The sequence below is a fragment of the Mesoplodon densirostris genome, chromosome 3 (genome assembly GCF_025265405.1).
Source record: "Mesoplodon densirostris isolate mMesDen1 chromosome 3, mMesDen1 primary haplotype, whole genome shotgun sequence".
NCBI classification, from domain to species: domain Eukaryota; kingdom Metazoa; phylum Chordata; class Mammalia; order Artiodactyla; family Ziphiidae; genus Mesoplodon; species Mesoplodon densirostris.
Genome location: NC_082663.1, coordinates 153,623,094 through 153,642,583, shown reverse-complemented (window position 1 = coordinate 153,642,583; position 19,490 = coordinate 153,623,094). Strand labels below are relative to the sequence as shown.

At 39.6% G+C, this 19,490-nt stretch overlaps 1 protein-coding gene across 1 annotated transcript in view; it reads right to left on the bottom strand.

Annotated features, from left to right (window-relative positions):
• Positions 1-19,490, bottom strand: part of SIMC1 (SUMO interacting motifs containing 1) — a 107,422-nt gene that overhangs the window by 52,739 nt on the left and 35,193 nt on the right. The window contains exon 2 of the mRNA XM_060092444.1: positions 859-2,388. Within this exon, the coding sequence (XP_059948427.1) occupies positions 859-2,388 (1,530 nt within the window). The remainder of the gene's footprint in view (positions 1-858; positions 2,389-19,490) is intronic.

Genomic DNA, 19,490 nt, shown 5'->3' with positions numbered 1-19,490 from the left:
ATGAAATAATGCCATTTGCAGCAACATGGATGGACCTAGAGAATATCATACTAAGTGAAGTAAGTCAGACAGAGAAAGATAGATATTATATAATATCACTTATATGTGGAATCCAAAAAGTAATACCAATGAATCTATCTACAAAACAGAAACAGACTTGCAGACATAGAAAACAAACTTATGGGTACCAAAGGGGAAAGGCAGGTGGGGAAGGACAAGTTAGAAGTATGGGATTAACAGAAACAAACTGCTATACATAAAATAGATCAGCAACAAGGATCTACTGTCTAGCACAGGGAACAATATTCAGTATCTTGTAATGACGTGTAATGGAAAATAATCTGAACAAATATATAACTGAATCACTTTGCTGTATACTTGAAACTAAAACAATATTGTAAATCAACTTCAATTAAAAAAATCTTAAAATTGAATTTCCTTCCCCCAAGTTAGAGAGTAACAATTTTGAAGCTACCAAAGTGTCATGAGTATTATTATCTCTGTGATATGGAAGCTGTAATGAGGGCATCAGGAATTGAGGAAGGAAAGGCAGAGGAATTGAGAAGTATTTGATGAAGGCCTATGGTAAGCCAGACACTCCAACAGGCACCTTACATATTATCTCCTTTAATGATACTGTGAAGTATGTTCTTATCTCCATTTTATAGATAGGTAAAGTGACTTCTTCAGTGCCAGATTTTAAGTGTGGGGCTGAATTTGAACCCAGATCTGATTCTACACTGAATGGTTCCACAGTGGGAAAAAGATAAAAATGTCTTAACTCAGGTGGGCATACGAACGTCATGCTAGGCCTATACCAAGGACACCTGATCCCCAGGGGAAGGCATGTTAGCTCACCTCTCTTGTGTCTTTATCTGGTATTAGTGTCTGGAAGAAGAGGTGATGCACCGGAGGTCGTAAGAAGTACTTCATTCTATGCAGGCATGGTCTGTTGTACAACCCACATTGTGGTGTTCGTGCTTGCACCTGGGCAGATCCGGGGTTGACAGGCTCTGACAGTGATATCTCTTTTCTGGCTGGAGTTTCTTTGACAGAGAGCGAAGGAACTTTCTCTAAGGAAGTTTCAAACTGTGGAGACTGTGGGCGGGGAGAGCAGCTTGGAGAGGATGGAGCTGAGACATCCATAGGGGTGTCATGGTTCTGTACATCATTTTGCAGAGAGTCAGGCCTGAGTTTTGGTAAATGAGCCAAGTCTCCAAATGTTTGTGGCATGTCTTCTGGCAAGCATGACATGTCCCCAGGTGACTGTAGCACATCTACTGATAAGTGTGGGACTTCTCCAGGTGAATGTGGTACACTTCCTGGTGACGGTGGCACGTCTCTTGGTGACTGTGGTACATTGGCTGGTGACTGTGACACATCTGCTGGTGACTGTAGAACATCTGCTGGTGACTGAGGCACGTCTCCTGATGACTGAGGCACGTCTCCTGATGATTGTAGCATACCTCTTGATGATTGCAGCATATCTCCTGATGACTGTGGCATGTCTTGCAGGTGTGTCACATCTTGTGGATACGTTATGTTTTGAGGTGGGCCTGGTACATCTTGAGGTAGGCCCAGTGAGTCTTGAGGTGGACACAGTGAGTCTTGAGGTGGGCTTTGTGAGTGTTGAAGTTGCCATGATGAGTCTTGAGGTGGACTTGGCATATTCTGCTGAGCGCATGGCATATTCTGAGGGCATGGCACATCTTGAGGAGGGCATGGCCCTTCTTGAGGTGGGTGAGGCAAAGTTTGTAGTTGGCACTGCATGGTTTGTGATGGGCATGACAAGGCTCGCGGTGGGCATGAGGAAGCTCGTGGTGGACATGGTGAGGCTCGCAGTGGGCATGGCAAGGCTCTCAGTGGGCATGGCAAGGCTTGTGGAAGGCAAGGCACATCTTGCTGTGGGCATGGCAAGGGTGCCCTTTGATTGCTACGGCTACCATTATTGCTTGTTGCGGGGAGGGAGTGAGTATCTGAAGATAGCTGTAGGCTTGCCAAGAAGCCGAGGTCACCTTTGAATATGGTTGAGCTACAATTAGGCTCTCCTGGATAAACAGAGTCCCCACTGATGGACGTAGGGGGTTGGGGACCTTCAAATGCAGTTTCTTCCAAAAGGTCCAAATCCACAGGATCACTGTTAATGATTCTCCGTGTTGCAGGCCGAGAGCTTCTGTCTACCCGCCCTTCCATCACCTCTTTGCTGGAGAGGCTGGCACATGCTTGAAGACTGGCTGGCTCTTTCTGGGAAGGAGCAACAGGTTCTAGAGTCAAGTCAAGAGTGGCAATAGGTCTATTTTCTTCCTCAGGTCCTGTTAGGTCAATCACACAGAGTCCATTGCGATCCTTCGCCCTTGGTCTGGTTTCTCTAGTTAAGTCAATGAAGTCCTGTTGAAGGATTGGGAGAAGATAAGAGGTCAAGTAGGGGTCTTAGCTTTATCTAAGAGGACTTAAAGCTTAGCTTTTAAGGATAAAACTATTTTACTTTTTCACTTCACTGACAATTTATATATCTTATATAACATAAGTGTTAGTTTATTTCCTTTGGCCAAAATTTTCCTCTGTCAAAGCTGCCAATTTCTATACCTTCTTAAATTATCCAAATGCCACAAGCACATAACAGAGGACACGGGGAAATGTTTTATGATCCAAGGTGGACAGGGGAGTAGTAGAGAAGATTTCAACCTTAAGTCAAAGTAAAAAACAAACTTTGTTTGGAAAAGCAAATACACAGGATAACCTACAACAGAAGCTAAAGAAGGGAAACTAATATAAGGGAATCTACTTTGTGCTAAGAATGTGTTGAGTGCTTTCACACATCTGTAATTTTCACAATGACCCTGTCAGGAAGGCATTATCATCTCCATTATACAGATGGGGAAACTAGAGTTCAGAGGGGTTAGGCTATTTACCTATGGATTATACAGTTATGTAGCACAGACAGACATTCAAACCCAGGCCTGTTTCCTTCTTTCCCTGTTAGGGCCTAGGAATGTACTTCATTCAATGTATAATCAGCCTATAGTCAGATATGGAGAATAATACACTAAGGGTTATAAAACTAACCATTGTAAGTGTGAGCCTAAATTAATTACAAAAAACCTCCTATATTCACCCCAATTCCTTGGCAAAATGATTAGGCAGTTCACAAAGCCTGATGATGCCAGCCAGAGGTACTGTAAACAACCTCTGTGTCATAAGCCAGGAACAATATTGCTCTGCCTTCCAGGTGTCTCCTCACTTGGTTGGGTACCATTGTCACTGCTATGTCGGGTACTAATTGCTGGGCTATCAATGCTCTCGCTGCTACTACAGCTACCGTGCTATTTCTTTTAATGGATGTGATGGTCACCACTGTCAATGGCACCAAAGCAGGACACAGGATTCTGGGTGGGTCAAGTGAGAAGCTGGCATGCATCTCATCTTGGAATAGGGATTGCTTGGTGAAACCTAATGCCTCATTCCTAAGAAGCAGCCATATAGTATCACTGCTTCTCTACTGCTAGCTGAACTCAACATAAATAGCTGCAAAGGTCTGAATTCAACTCCTATTCCATCACCAACTTCTAAAATGCAACATTACCATGTCTCTCTCACTTAAAACCCACCATATGAGCTACAGGATAAAGAGCAAATGCTTTAGTAAGACTCATAAAGCCCTTCATAATTCAGCCTCTTCTTGATTCCTCTCCTCCTCGTGTGTGCAAATCACACAGAACTACTTCAGATCCCCAAATGTGCCATGCTTTCTCAAGTATTACTATCTTTATGTTTGCTTATGTTCTTTCTTTTGTCTGGAGTGATTATTATCCCTTTGATTGTTTGGAAGTTTCTTGTCTTTCAAGACTCAGCACAGATATCACTGTGTGTGAAAATTCTTCCAGATCACTTCTTGTCCCAAGTTAAATTATTAGTTTTCTCCCTTATATCCCCAATTCATCTGTACAAACCAAAAAGGTTTATCCCAAAGAATTTGATGTTTTTAAATGATATTGAAAATGGAAATAATTTTTTGGCATTTTCCAATTATTCATTGCTAGTATATAGAAATGCTGTTGATTTCTTTATGTATATTATCCCTGTATCCTCTGACCTTGCTAAATTCACTTACTAGTTCAAGTAAATTTTTTTGTAGACTCCTTAGGGTTTTCCATATAAGAAATCATGTCTGCAAATAGAGGAGTTTTTCTTCCTTTTCAATCTGCATGCCTTTTATTTCTTTTTCTTAACTATTGCAATGGCTAAGGCATCCAGTATAATTCTCAGCAGAAGTGCTGAAAAGCAGACATCTGAGACTTTCATCATTAAGGATAACGTTAGCTGTGTTGTCTTCATAGATGCCCCATATCACGTTGAGAAAGTTCTCTTCTTCTCCTTGTTTTCTTAGAGTTTAAAAGTTTTTATTTATTTATTTATTTTGGCTGCACTGGGTCTTAGTTGCAACACACAGGATCTTTGTTGTGGCATGTTTAGTTGTGGCATGCGGGCTTCTTAGTTGCAGCATGCATGTGGGATCTAGTTCCCTGACCAGCGATCGAACCCGGGCCCCCTGTATTGGGAGCATGGAGTTTTATCCACTGGACCACCAGGGAAGTCCCGTTTTCTGAGAGTTTTAATTGGAAATGGTTGTTAAATTTAGTCAAATGATTTCTCTGCACCTGTTGAGATATTTTATGATTTTCCTTTGTACTATTAATACCAAAAATTATATTAATTGATTTTCTAATGTTAAATTAATCCTATGGAAAACTCCACTGGTTATGATGTATGTTTTCTTCTATATTGTTTATTTTAATATATCACTATTTTGTTAAGAATTTTTGCATATTTATGAGGGATATTAGTTTGTAGTTTTCTATTCTTGTAATTTCTTTTACTGGTTTTTCTATCAGAATAAAACTGGCCTCATAAAATGATTGGGAGCTATTCCCACCCCCTCTATTTAGGTTGTGTTGCATTGGTACCATATCTTTCTTCAATGTTTACAGAAATCACGAGTGAAGCTATCTGGGCCTGAAATTTGCTTTGTAGTTAAAATTTAGTAGACATAAGGCTATTTACATTTTCTACTTCTTCTTGTGTTAGTTCTGTGAGTTATGGAGTTTGTTATTAAAATTATTAGCATAAAGTTGTTCACAACAGTCCTTTATTATCTTTTTAATTCTATACTCTGTATAGATTTATCCCCAATTTTCTTTTTTTATTCCCAGTATTAGTAATTTGTATCCTTTGCATTTTCTCCCCTGATCAGCCTAGCTAGAAGTTTATCAATTTGACTGATCTTTCCAAAGGACCAGCTTTTTCATCCATTCCCTTTATTTCTATTGTTATCATTATTATTTCCTTCCTTCTATTTACTGTGGATTTAATTTGCCCTTCTTTTTCTAGCTTCTTAATGTGGAAGCTGATACCTTGATTTTCAAAATCTTTCTTTTCTAGCATTAGCATTTAAAGCTAAAAATTTCCCTGTAAGTACTGTTTAGCTTCATCCCACGATTTTTAATACACAGTCACTTTATTATCATGTAGTTCAAGCTTACCTTCACCATGGTCAGAAAACAAACCCTGTAAGATTTCAATCTTTTGAAATGCACTGAGACGTATTTTATGTCCTAACACATGGCCTACTTGCTGAATGTTCCTTGTACACTTGAAAAAACATGTGCATTCTGGAGTTGTTGGATATAAATGCCAATTAGGTCATGGTTGCTGATAGTAGCTTTTGGATCTTTGATTTTCTTCACCTTTGACGGGATGCAGTTGTGCTATCAAGTACTGACAGAAGTGTATTAAAGTGTCCAGGGGAAAGACCTTCAAGATGGCAGAGGAATAAGATGTGGAGCTCATCTTCCTCCCCATGAATACATCAGAAATACATCTACATGTGGAACAACTCATACAGAACACCTACTGAACGCTGGCAGAAGACTTCAGACTTCCCCAAAGGCAAGAAACTCCCCACGTACCTGGGTAGGGCAAAAGAAAAAACAGAGACAAAAGAATAGGGACGGGACCTGCACCTCTGGGAGGGAGCTGTGAAGGAGGAAAAGTTTCCACACACTAGGAAGCCCCCTCACTGGCAGAGATGGGGGGTGGGCGGGGGGGAAGCTTCGGAGTCACAGAGGAGAGTGCAGCAACAGGGGTGCAGAGGGCAAAGTGGAGAGATTCCCGCACAGAGGATCTGTGCCGACCAGCACTCACCAGCCTGAGAGGCTTGTCTGCTCACCAGCCAGGACGGGTGGGGACTGGGAGCAGAGGCTCCGGCATAGGAGGTCAGATCTCAGGGAGAGGACTGGGGTTGGCTGCGTGAACACAGGCTGAAGGGGGCTAGTGTGCCACAGCTAGCAGGGAGGGAGTCTGGGAAAAAGTCTGGAACTGCCTAAGAGGCAAGAGACCATTGTTTCAGGGTGCACGAGGAGAGGGGATTCAGAGCACCACCTAAACGAGTTCCAGAGATAGGCAGCTATCAGGGTGGACACCAGAGATGGTTATGAAATGCTAAGGTGGCTCCTGCAGCCACCAAAAAGCCTGTGTGCAAGCACAGGTCATTATCCACACCTCCCCTCCAGGGAGCCTGTGCAACTCGCCACTGCCAGGGTCCTGTGATCCAGGGACAACTTCCCTGGGGGAACACACGGCAAGCCTCAGGCTGTTGCAACATCATGCCAGCCTCTGCTGCCGCAGGCTCGCCCCGCATTCAGTACCCATCCCTCCCCCGGGCCTGAGTGAGCCAGAGGCCCCTAATCAGCTGCTCCTTTAATCCCATCCTGTCTGGGCAGGAACAGATGCCCTCAGGCAACCTATACGCAGAGGTGGGGCCAATTCCAAAGCTGAACCCCAGCAGCTGTTCGAACAAAGAAGAGAAAGGGAAATTTCTCCCAGCAGCCTCAGGAACAGAGTATTAAATCTCCACAATCAACATGATGTACCCTGCATTTCTGGACTACCTGAATAGACAACGGATCACCCAAAATTGAGGTGGTGGACTTTGGAAGCAACTGTAGACTTGGGGTTTGCTTTCTGCATCAAATTTGTTTCTGGTTTTATGTTTATCTTAGTCTAGTATTCAGGTTTATTATCATTGGTAGATTTGTTTATTGGTTTGGTTGCTCTCTTCCTTTTTTTAATATATAGATATATATGTATATTTTTCCTTTTTCTCTTTTCATGAGTGTGTATGTGTATGCTTCTTTGTGTGATTTTGTCTGTATAGCTTTGCTTTTACCATTTGTCCTAGGGTTCTGTCGGTTTTCTTTTTCCTTTTTAGTATAGTTTTTAGTGCTTGTTATCATTGGTGGATTTGTTTTTTGGTTTGGTTGCTCTCTCCTTTCTTTCTTTCTTTTTTTTATTACTTTAAAATATTTTTACTTATAATAATTATTTTTTATTTCAATAACATTACTTATTTTATCCCCCCCCCATCTCTTTCTTTCTCCTTTTTCTTCTGAGCCATGTGGCTGACAGAGTCTTGATGCTCCAGCTGGGTGTCAGGCCTGTGCCTCTGAGGTGGGAGGGCCAAGTTCAGGACATTGGTCCACCAGAGACCTCCTGGCTTCTCATAATATCAAATGGCAAAAGCTCTCCCAGAGATCTCCATCTAAACACTAAGACCCAGCTCCACTCAATGACCAGAAGGCTACAGTGCTGGACACCCTATGACAAACAACTAGCAAGACAGGAACAGAACCCCACCCATTAGCAGAGAGGCAGCCTAAAATCATAACAAGGTCACAGACACGCCAAAACACACCACCGGACATGGTCCTGCCCACCAGAAAGACAAGATCCAGCCTCATGCACCAGAACACAGGCATGAGTACTCACCACCAGGAAGCTTACACAACCCACTGAACCAAACTTAGCCACTTGGGGGCAGACACCAAAAACAACGGGAACTACGAACCTGTAGCCTGTGAAAAGGAGACCCCAAACACAGTAAGTTAAGCAAAATGAGAAGACAGAAAAACACAGCAGATGAAGGAGCAGGGTAAAAACCCACCAGACCAAACAAATGAAGAGAAAATAGGCAGTCTACCTGAAAAAGAATTCAGAGTAATGATAGTAAAGATGATCCAAAATCTTGGAAATAGAATGGAGAAAATACAAGAAACGTTTAACAAGGACCTACAAGAACTAAAGAGCAAACAATGATGAAAAACACCATAAATGAAATTAAAACTTCTCTAGACAGAATCAATAGCAGAATAACTGAGGCAGAAGAACGGATAAGTGACCTGGAAGATAAAATACCAGAAATAACTACTGCAGAGCAGAATAAAGAAAAAAGAATGAAAGAACTGAGGACAGTCTCAGAGACCCCTGGGACAACATTAAACGCACCAATATTCGAATTATAGGGGTCCCAGAAGAAGAAGAGAAAAAGAAAGGGACTGAGAAAACATTTCAAGAGATTATAGTTGAAAACTTCCCTAATATGGGAAAGGAAAGAGTCAATCAAGTCCAGGAAGCACAGAGAGTCCAATACAGGATAAATCCAAGGAGAAACATGCCAAGATACATATTAATCAAACTATCAAAAATTAAATACAAAGAAAAAATATTAAAAGCAGCAAGGGAAAAACAACAAATAAAACACAAGGGAATCCCCATAAGGTTAACAGCTGATCTATCAGCAGAAACTCTGCAAGCCAGAAGGGAGTGGCAGGACATCTTTAAAGTGATGAAAGGGAAAAACCTATAACCAAGATTACTCTACCCAGCAAGGATCTCATTCAGATTCAACAGAGAAATTAAAACCTTTACAGACAAGCAAAAGCTAAGAGGATTCAGCACCATCAAACCAGCTTTACAACGAATGCTAAAGGAACTTCTCTAGGCAGGAAACACAAGAGAAGGAAAAGATCTACAATAACAACAACAAAAAAATTAAGACAATGGTCATAGGAATATACATATTGATAATTACCTTAAATGTAAATGGATTAAATGCTCCAATCAAAAGACACAGACTGGCTGAATAGATACAAAAAGAAGACCCATATATATGCTGTCTATAAGAGACCCACTTCAAACCTAGGGACACATACAGACTGAAAGTGAGGGCCTGGAAAAAGATATTCCATGCAAATGGAAATCAAAAAAGCTGGAGTAGCAATTCTTGTATCAGACAAACTAGACATTAAAATAAAGACTATTACAAGAGACAAAAAAGGACACTACATAATGATCAAGGGATCGATCCAAGAAGAAGATATAACAATTGTAAATACTTATGCACCCAACATAGCAGCACCTCAATACATAAGGCTAACGTTAAAAGCCCTAAGAGGGGAAGTCGACAGTAACACAATCATAGTAGGGGACTTTAACACCCCACTTTCACCAATGGACAGATCATCCAAAATGAAAATAAATAAGGAAACACAGCTTTAAATGATACATTAAACAAGATGGACTTAATTGATATTTATAGGACATTCCATCCAAAAACAAGAGAATACACTTTCTTCTCAAGTGCTCATGGAACATTCTCCAGGATAGATGATATATTGGGTCACAAATCAAGCCTTGGTAAAGTTAAGAAGATTGAAATCATATCAAGTATCTTTTCTGACCACAATGCTATGAGACTAGATATCAATTACAGGAAAAAATTTGTAAAAAATGCAAAACCATGGAGGCTAAACAATACACTACTAAATAACCAAAAGATCACTGAAGAAATCAAAGAGGAAATTTAAAAATACCTAGAAACAAATGACAATGAAAACACGATGACCCAAAACCAAGGGAATGCAGCAAAAGCAGTTTTAAGAGGGAAGTTTATAGCAATACGGTCCTACCTCAAGAAACAGGAAACATCTCAAATAAACAACCTAACCTTACACCTAATGCAAGTAGAGAAAGAAGAACAAAAAAACCTCCCAAAGTTAGCAGAAGGAAATAACTCATAAAGATCAGATCATAAATAAATGAAAAGGGAATGAAGGAAACAATAGCAGAGATCAATAAAACTAAAAGCTGGTCCTTTGAGAAGATAAACAAAATCAATAAACCATTAGCAAGGCTCATCAAGAAAAAAAAGGGAGAAGACTCAAATAAATAGAATTAGAAATGAAAAAGGTGAAGTAACAACTGACAGTGCAGAAATACAAAAGATCATGAGAGATTACTACAAGCAACTCTATGCCAATAAAATGGACAACCTGGAAAAAATGGACAAATTCTTAGAAAAGCACAACCTTCTGAGACTGAACCAGGAAGAAATAAAAAATATACATCACAAGCACTGAAATTGAGACTGCGATTAAAAATCTTCCCACAAACAAAAGCCCAGGACCAGATGGCTTCAAAGGCGAATTCTATCAAACATTTAGAGAAGAGTTAACATCTATCCTTCTCAAACTTTTCCAAAATATACCAGACGGAGGAACACTCCCAAACTCATTCTACAAGGCCACCATCACCCTGATACCAAAACCAGACAAAGATGCCACAAAGAAAGAAAACTACCGGCCAGTATCACTGGTGAACATAGATGCAAAAATCCTCAACCTAATACTAGCAAACAGAATCCAACAGCACATTAAAATGATCATACACCATGATCAACTGGGGTTCATCCCAATAATGCAAGGATTCTTCAATATATGCAAATTAATCAGTGTGATAAACCACATTAACAAATTGAAGGAGAAAAACCACGTGATCATCTCAATTGATGCAGAAAAAGCTTTCGACAAAATTCAACACCCATTTATGATAAAAACTCTCCAGAAAGTAGGCATAGAGGGAACCTACCTCAATATAATAAAGGCCATATATGGCAAACCCACAGCCAGTATCATTCTCAATGGTGAAAAACTGAAGTCATTTCCCCTAAGATCAGGAACAAGACAAGGTTGCCCACTCTAACCACTATTATTCAACATAGTTTTGGAAGTTTTAGCCACAGCAATCAGAGAAGAAAAAGAAATAAAAGGTTTCCAAATCAGAAAAGAAGAAGTAAAACTGTCACTGTTTGCAGATGACATGATACTATACATAGAGGATCCTAAAGATGCTACCAGAAAACTACTAGAGCTAATCAATGAATTTGGTAAAGTAGCAGTACACAAGATTAATGCACAGAAATCTATTGCATTCCTATACGCTAACCACAGAAAATCTGAAAGAGAAACTAAGGAAACACTCCCATTTACCACTGCAACAAAAAGAATAAAATATCTAGGAATAAACCTACCTAAGGAGACAAAAGACCTGTATGCAGAAAATTATAAGACACTGATGAAAGAAATTAAAGATGATACAAAGAGATGGAGAGATATACCATGTTCCTGATTGGAAGAATCAACATTGTGAAGATGACTATACTACCCAAAGCAATCTACAGATTCAATGTAATCCCTATCAAACTACCAATGGCATTTTTCACAGAACTAGAACAAAAAATTGCACAATTTGTATGGAAACACAAAATAACCCGAATAGCCAAAGCAATCATGAGAAAGAAAAATGGAGCTGGAGGAATCAAGTTCCCGGACTTCAGAATATAGTACAAAGCTACAGTAATCAAGACAGTATGGTACTGGCACAAAAACAGAAATATAGATCAATGGAACAGGATAGAAAGCCCAGAAATAAACCCATGCACATATGGTCACCTTATTTTTAATAAAAGAGGCAAGAATATACAGTGGAGAAAAGACAGCCTCTTCAATAATTGGTGCTGGGAAAACTGCAGAGCTACATGTAAAAGAATGAAATTAGAACACTCCCTAACACCATACACAAAAATAAACTCAAAATGGATTAAAGACCTAAATGTAAGGCCAGACACTAGCAAACTCTTAGAGGAAAACATAGGCAGAACACTCTATGACATAAATCACAGCAAGATCCTTTTGGACCCACCTCCTAGAGAAAGAGAAATAAAAACAAAAATAAACAAATGGGACCTAATGAAACTTAAAAGCTTTTGCACAGCAAAGGAAACCGTAAGCAAGACAAAAAGACCACCCTCAGAATGGGAGAAAATATTTGCAAATGAAGCAACTGACAAAGGATTAATCTCCAAAATTTACAAGCAGCTCATGCAGCTCAATATCCAGAAAACAAACAGCCGAATCCAAAAATGTGCAGAAGACATAAATAGACATTTCTCCAAAGAAGATATACAGATTGCCAACAAACCCATGAAAGGATGCTCAACAAACACATGAAAGGATGCATTTCTCAATCATTAGAAAAATGCAAATGAAAACTACAATGGGGTATCACCTCACACCAGAATGGCTATCATCAAAAAAATCTACAAAGAGTAAATGCTGGAGACTGTGTGGAGAAAAGGGAACCCTCTTGCACTGGTGGTGGGAATGTAAATTGATATAGCCACTATGGAGAGCGGTATGGAGGTTCCTTAAAAAACTAAAAATAGGGGCTTCCCTGGTGGTGCAGTGGTTGAGAGTCCGCCTGCTGATGTAGGGGAAACGGGTTTGTGCCCCGGTCTGGGAAGATCCCACATGCCGCGGAGCAGCTAGGCCTGTGAGCTATGGTTGCTGAGCCTGCACGTCCGGAGCCTGTGCTCTGCAATGGGAGAGGCCACAACAGTGAGAGGCCCACGTACCACAAAAAAAAAAAGAAAGAAAGAAAACTAAAAATAGAACTACCATATGACCCAGTAATCCCACTACTGGGCATATACCCTGAGAAAATCATAATTCAAAAAGAGTCATGTAGCAAAATGTTCATTGCAGCTCTATTTACAATAGCCAGGACATGGAAGCAACCTCAGCGTCCATCGACAGATGAATGGATAAAGATGTGGCACATATATACAATGGAATATTACTCAGCCATAAAAAGAAATGAAATTGAGTTATTTGTAGTGAGGTGGATGGACCTAGAGTCTGTCATACAGAGTGAGGTAAGTCAGAAAGAAAAAATCAAATACCATATGCTAACACACATATATGGGATCTAAAAAAAATCCAAAATGTTTCTGAAGAACCTAGAGGCAGGGCAGGAATAAAGATGCAGATGTAGAGAATGGACTTGAGGACACGGGGTGGGGGAAGGGTAAGCTGGGACGAAGTGAGAGAGTGGCATGGACTTATATATACTACTAAATGTAAAATAGTTACTGGGAAGCAGCCACATAGCACAGGGAGATCAGCTCGCTGCTTTGTGACCACCTAGAGGGGTGGGATAGGGAGGGTGGTAGGGAGAGGCAAGAGGGAGGAGATATGGGGATATATGTTTATGTATAGCTCATTTACTTTGTTATAAAGCAGAAATTAACACACCATTGTAAAGCAATTATACTCCAATAAAGATGTCGAAAACAAATAAAGTGTCTAACTATGATTGTGGCTTTGACCATTTCTCCTTTAGGTTCAGTTAGTTTTTGCCTTGTGTCTTTTGAAATTCTGTTTATTAGGTGTATATACACTTATAATTATTATACTTTCTTAATGTATTAACCTATTTATCATTATTAAGATTATCATTTATCCTCCTAGTCTCCAGCAATCCTCCTTGTACTGATGTCTATTTTTCTGTTATTAATAGAGCCACTTTAAATTTCTTATGCATACTGTTTGCACGGTGTATTTCTATCCTTCTGTTCTCCATGTACTTGTATCTTTGTATTTAAAGTGCATCTCATATAAATAGCTCATAGTTGTTACTGCTTTTTCGTCTGGTCTGACAACCTCTGCCTTTTGATTTGTTTTTGGGTCATTTACACTTAATTGGTGACATATTTGCTTTTATATCTATAATCATGCCATTTATTTCCTATTTTTCCTATCTGTTCATTGTACTTCTGTTCCCCCTTTCCCACCCCACTTTGAATTAATGACATATATTTTTTGGAATTCCATTTTAATTCCTTTGTTGGTTTTCTAGCTATATTTTAAATTATATTTTTAGTGGTTACTCAGATGATTACAGTATGCAAGTTCAACTAATCCAGTGTACTTAGAAAAAATATTAAAATACTTAAGGTAAAAGTGTAGGAACTTTAAAAAATATTCCTCTTGTCTTGTGCCCCATTATTTTTGTTGTCATATATATTTTACATATATATATATATTATGAACTCATCAATATGGTATTTTTATTTTCAGCTATGTGTCTTTTAAGGAAATTAATAGAAGAAAATATTTTCTTTTTACACACATATTTACAATTTCTAGTTCTCTTCATTCGTTTTTGTAGATCCAAGTTTCCATTTGGTGTCATTCCCCTTCAGCTAAAATTTCTCATAGTGCAGGTCTGCTAGTGACAAATTCTCTTTTTCTGTTTATCTGAAAATGTCTGTATTTTGTCCTTTTTAAATAATTTCTTTGGCTGCGTTGGGTCTTTTTTGCTGCACGCGGGCTTTCTCTAGTTTCAGTGAGCAGGGGCTACTCTTCATTGTGGTGTACGGGCTTCTCATTATGGTGGCTTCTCTTGTTGCGGAGCACGGGCTCTAGGTGCATGGGCTTCAGTAGTTGCAGCACGCGAGCTCAGCAGTTGCAGCATGCGGGCTCAGTAGTTGTGGCTTGCAGGCTCTAGAGCACAGGCTCAGTTGCTGTGGCACATGAGCTTAGTTGCTCCACAGCATGTGGGATGTTCCGAGACCAGGGATTGAACCCATGTCCCCTGCATTGGCAGGCGGATTCTTAACCACTGTGCCACCAGGAAAGTCCTTGTCCTTATTTTTGAAGGATAACTTTCCCATATACAGAATCCTTGGCTAAAGGTTTGGATATTTGGATATAAGGGAAATGTCAGTCCAATGTCTTTCAGCCTCCAGTTTCTGATAAGAAGTCAGTTGTGTTTTGGTTTTCTTTTTTGGCCACACTGCGCAGCTTGCGGGATCTTAGTTCCTTGACTGGAGAATAAACCTGTGCCCTTGGGAGACCAGAGAATAAACCTGTGCCCTTGGAAGTGAAACTGCGGAGTCCTAACAACTGGACCACCAGGGGATTCCCAAGAAGTCTGTTGTTAATTGCATTGTGTGTCCTATATGTAACATATTTTTTTCTGGACAGTCAAGGAGTGGTTTTGTGTTCATCTTGCCTTGAGTCTGCTGTGCTTCGAGGATCTGTAACTTATTTTTTTCCCCACCAAATTTGAGAACATTTCAGCCATTATTTCTTCAAAAAAATTTTTTATTATTACCTCACCCCTCCTTTTAAGACTCTAATTACCCACATTTTGAATTATTTGATATTTCCCTACAGATCTCTGAGGCTCTGTTCAATTATTTCCATCTTTTCCCCCACTCTATTCTTAAATTTGGGTGATTTCTATTGTTCTAACTCAAACATCGCTGTCATTCCTGCCCACCCCGACATCCTGCTTTCTTTCCTAATTTGCTGTTGAGCCCATCTAGTTATTTTAAAATTTTAGTTACTGTATTTTTAAACTCCCGAACTGTTTTTTTTTTTTTTTTGCTTAAAATAACATAACTTTATTGTCTCACAGTTCTGAAGTCCAGAAGTCCAAAATCAAGGTGTCAGCAGGGCCATGCTCTGATGGCTGTAGGGGAGACTCCTTCCTTGGCTCTTCTAACTTCTGGGGTTTATTAGCAATCCTTGGCATTCCTTGACTTGTAGATGTGTGTCTTCACATTGTCTTGCCTCTGGACGTGTCTATCTCTATATCCAAATTTCCCCCTTTTATAAACTGAATTTCTGCTGTTTTATTGTTTCCATTTTCTCTGTTGAGATTTTCTATCTATTCATTCATTGATGCCATATTTTCTTTAATTGGATGAACATATTTATACTAAATATTTTGAAGTTTTTTGTTAAATCCAACACTTAGGCTCAGAGTCAGTTTCTATTGACTGCCTACTTCCCCCCCCCGACCCCGAGTATGGGTCACACTTCTGCTTCTTTATATGTCTAGTAATTTTTGGTAGAAAATTGAGTATTATAGGTAATACACACAATAATTTGATGGTTTTCTTACAAAAACTGTCTTTTCATTGCTGTTGTTGTTCTAGTAGATAGTTAATTTGCCTGAACTCAAACTGCAAGCTTTTTCTCCCTGGCACAATGTAGGTACTGATACCTTTGTTCTTATGTTTTCCAGGTGCTGCTCTTTTAACCTGGCGGTGGGCGGCAGGGTGGCTTTCTCTTGTGCCTGCCTAAATTTGGCTATCAGCCATAGATTTGGGCAGATTTTACTCTAATTTTGGGGTTTGCCCTTCCTGTGATTCTCTTGCTTCTGGGGATTAGGGATTGCTTCCCTAATTATTTGCTGCTCTGCCAACCTTGACCTCTATCCCCTGACATTTCAAAAGCATAAAATTTCAGCTTTCTGTCACCTAAGTGGCAAATGATTGGGGAATACAGTTCATTAAAAGAGCACCAAATTCAAAGATACTGCCCCATGCAGCTATCTTTCAAGAGTAGATTTCTCTCTAGTGTCTGCTTGATTTTTCCCTGGGCCATCAGGGAGTATTTTGGCAGGTAAAGTAGTTTCACAGATTGGAAGTACAATTCAACTGCCTTGCTCCACCTTGGAGAGAGTTTATTGCTTCCCTCTTTGATCACTCCGTAGTACTCTATACATACCAATATCATTTTAGTGCATATCACAGAGTACCTGCTTATCCTCTCCCCCATTAGACATAACTTATTTTTGTATGCTGTATCCTTGGTACCTGCATAGTAGTTTGGACTCAACAAATGATAAATGAATAAATTTAATCTAATAACAATTGTTTGTTTATCCTCTCATCTCATTCTCCTCTGATAGTCCTAACTCCTAATTAAGTAATTTGCTTTTTCATCACATATTACTCTAAGTTTTCACAGACAACAAATTATCTTTCTAATTTTAATAATTATGTCACCAGACAGAAATACAGATGACTAAGGCTCTCCAATAGTTTGTATCTGCAGAATGAAACATAGCAACAAGCCCATAAAGCCCTTGTCCACTCCATTAACCCTATTTTCAAAACTAGATGCCTCACAACAACCCTGTGAGGTGAATATTATTCACATTTTATAGCTAAAACAACTAAAACTCAGAAAGCAGAATACTTTTCTTTTGGGTTTCTGGACTTGTTTAAATCAGAAGTCTCAGATTCACCTACACATGCCAAGGTGCTGGTCTGAGGCTTATTTCCTGATTATGGTGCTGAAAATGGTATTTGCTCTTCACTGCAGGTTCAGCTCATGGTTTTGGTTTTATTTTTCTCCTTGGAGATTTCTGTTAATTCCTGCCAGCCCAGCAAGCAGGAAAAATTAGTTTCATTCAGGATCTAGTTGTTGTTGTTTCAGCAGAGAACCCTTTAAAGTCAGTCATACTGCTGAAGACAGAAGTTTCTGGGTTCAGGCCTCTTTACAAGATCCCAGTATTAGTTGCTTATCGTTCCCACTGGGACTGAGTATAATGCCGTAGTGACTGGCATAGCATCTGACAAATGGCAAAGTGCTCAAGTAACATCAACTGAATAAAAAAAAAGAATTTTGAGGGGGAAAGCTGATCTTCCATACCTCACATATGGAACTTCCATTCCATAAGACTGAAAATAACAGAGATACTTCAGGTTTCTCTCCACTATCACTCTTTTCCACAAGGAAAAAGGAATGGCATCATTATTTGGTGAAACTAGAACCAAGGGCTGAACCAGGAGCCCCCCCTTCTTTGTTTTAAGCCCTCTACCCTAAAGATACTATCTGCTTTTTCCTTGGGTAAGTTTACCTTGAAGCTTGTTAGGTAGGAAGGGGTCAAGGGGGTTTTAAGTTTAATTTATAGTTTTAGGAAGCCCAAATGGGGCTATAGATCCAGGAAGCTTACTCTAACTAGGCACTATTAGTAACATAGCTATTAAATCAATCTCCATCTATCTGACCTGTATATTCTTTTTCTGTCTCTATGGATTTGCCCATTCTGGACATTTCATATAAATGGAATAATAAATATGTGGCTTTTAATGCCTGGTTTTCTTAACTTAGCATCATGTTTTCAAGATTCCTCCACGTTTAAAAAAATTATTATTTATTTATTTTTGCCTATGTCAGGTCTTAATTGCAGCATGGAGGATCTTTCACTGCAGTGTGAGGGCTTCTCTCTAGTTGCAGTGCGTGGGCTCCAGAGCATGCAGGCTCAGGAGTTAAGGTGCGTGGGCTCCAGAGCACATGGGCTCCGTACTTGCAGCACATGAGCTCTCTACTTGTGGCGTGTGGGCTCAGTAGTTGTGGCACACAGGCTTCCTTGCCCCGTGGCACGTGGGATCTTAGTTCCCCGACCAGGGACTGAATCCGTGTCCCCTGCATTGGAAGGTTTTTTTTTAATTTTTAAATTTTATTTATTTTTTTATACAGCAGGTTCTTATTAGTTATCCATTTTATACATATTAGCATATACATGTCAAACCCATTCTCTCAATTCATCACACCACCACAACCACCCCCCGCTGCTTTCCCTCCTTGGTGTCCATACGTTTGTTCTCTACATCTGTGTCTCAATTTCTGTCTTGCAAACCAGTTCATCTGTACCATTTTTCTAAGTTCCACATATATGCGTTAATATACAATATTGGTTTTTCTCTTTCTGACTCACTTGATGCTGTATGACAGTCTCTAGATTCACCCACATCTCTAAAAATGACCCAATTTCATTCCTTTTTATGGCTGAGTAATATTCCATTGTATATATGTACCACATCTTCTTTATCCATTCATCTGCCAATGGGCATTTAGGTTGCTTCCATGACCTGGCTATTGTAAATAGTACTGCACTGAACAACGTGTCTTTTTGAATTACGGTTTTCTCTGGGTATATGCCCAGTAGTGGGATTGCTGGGTCATATGGCAATTCTATTTTCAGTTTTTTAAGGAAACTCCATACTGTTCTCCATAGTGGCTGTATCAATTTACACTCCCACCAACAGTGCAAGAGGGTTCTCTTTTCTCCACACCCTCTCTAGCATTTCTTGTTTGTAGATTTTCTGATGATGCCCACTCTAACTGGTGTGAGGTGATACCTCATTGTAGTTTTGACTTGCATTTCTCTAATAATTAGTGATGTTGAGCGGCTTTTCATGTGCTTCTTGGCCATCTGTATGTCTTCTTTGGAGAAATGTCTATTTAGGTATTTTGCCCGTTTTTGGATTGGTTTTTTTTTTTTTTAATATTGAGCTGCATGAGCTGTTTATATATTTTGGAGCTTAATCTTTGGTTTTGGTATCAGGGTGATGGTGGCCTCACAGAATGAGTTTGGGAATGTTCCTTCCTCTGCAATTTTTTGGAAGAGTTTGAGAAGGATGGGTGTTAGCTCTTCTCTAAATGTTTGATAGAATTCACCTGTGAAGCCATCTGGTCCTGGACTTTCGTTTGTTGGAAGATTTTTAATCACAGTTTAAATTTCATTACTTGTGATTGGTCTGTTCATATTTTCTATTTCTTTCTGGTTCAGTGTTGGAAGGTTATACCTTTCTAAGAATTTGTCCATTTTTTCCAGGTTGTCCATTTTATTGGCATAGAGTTGCTTGTACTGGTCTCATAGGATGCTTTGTATTT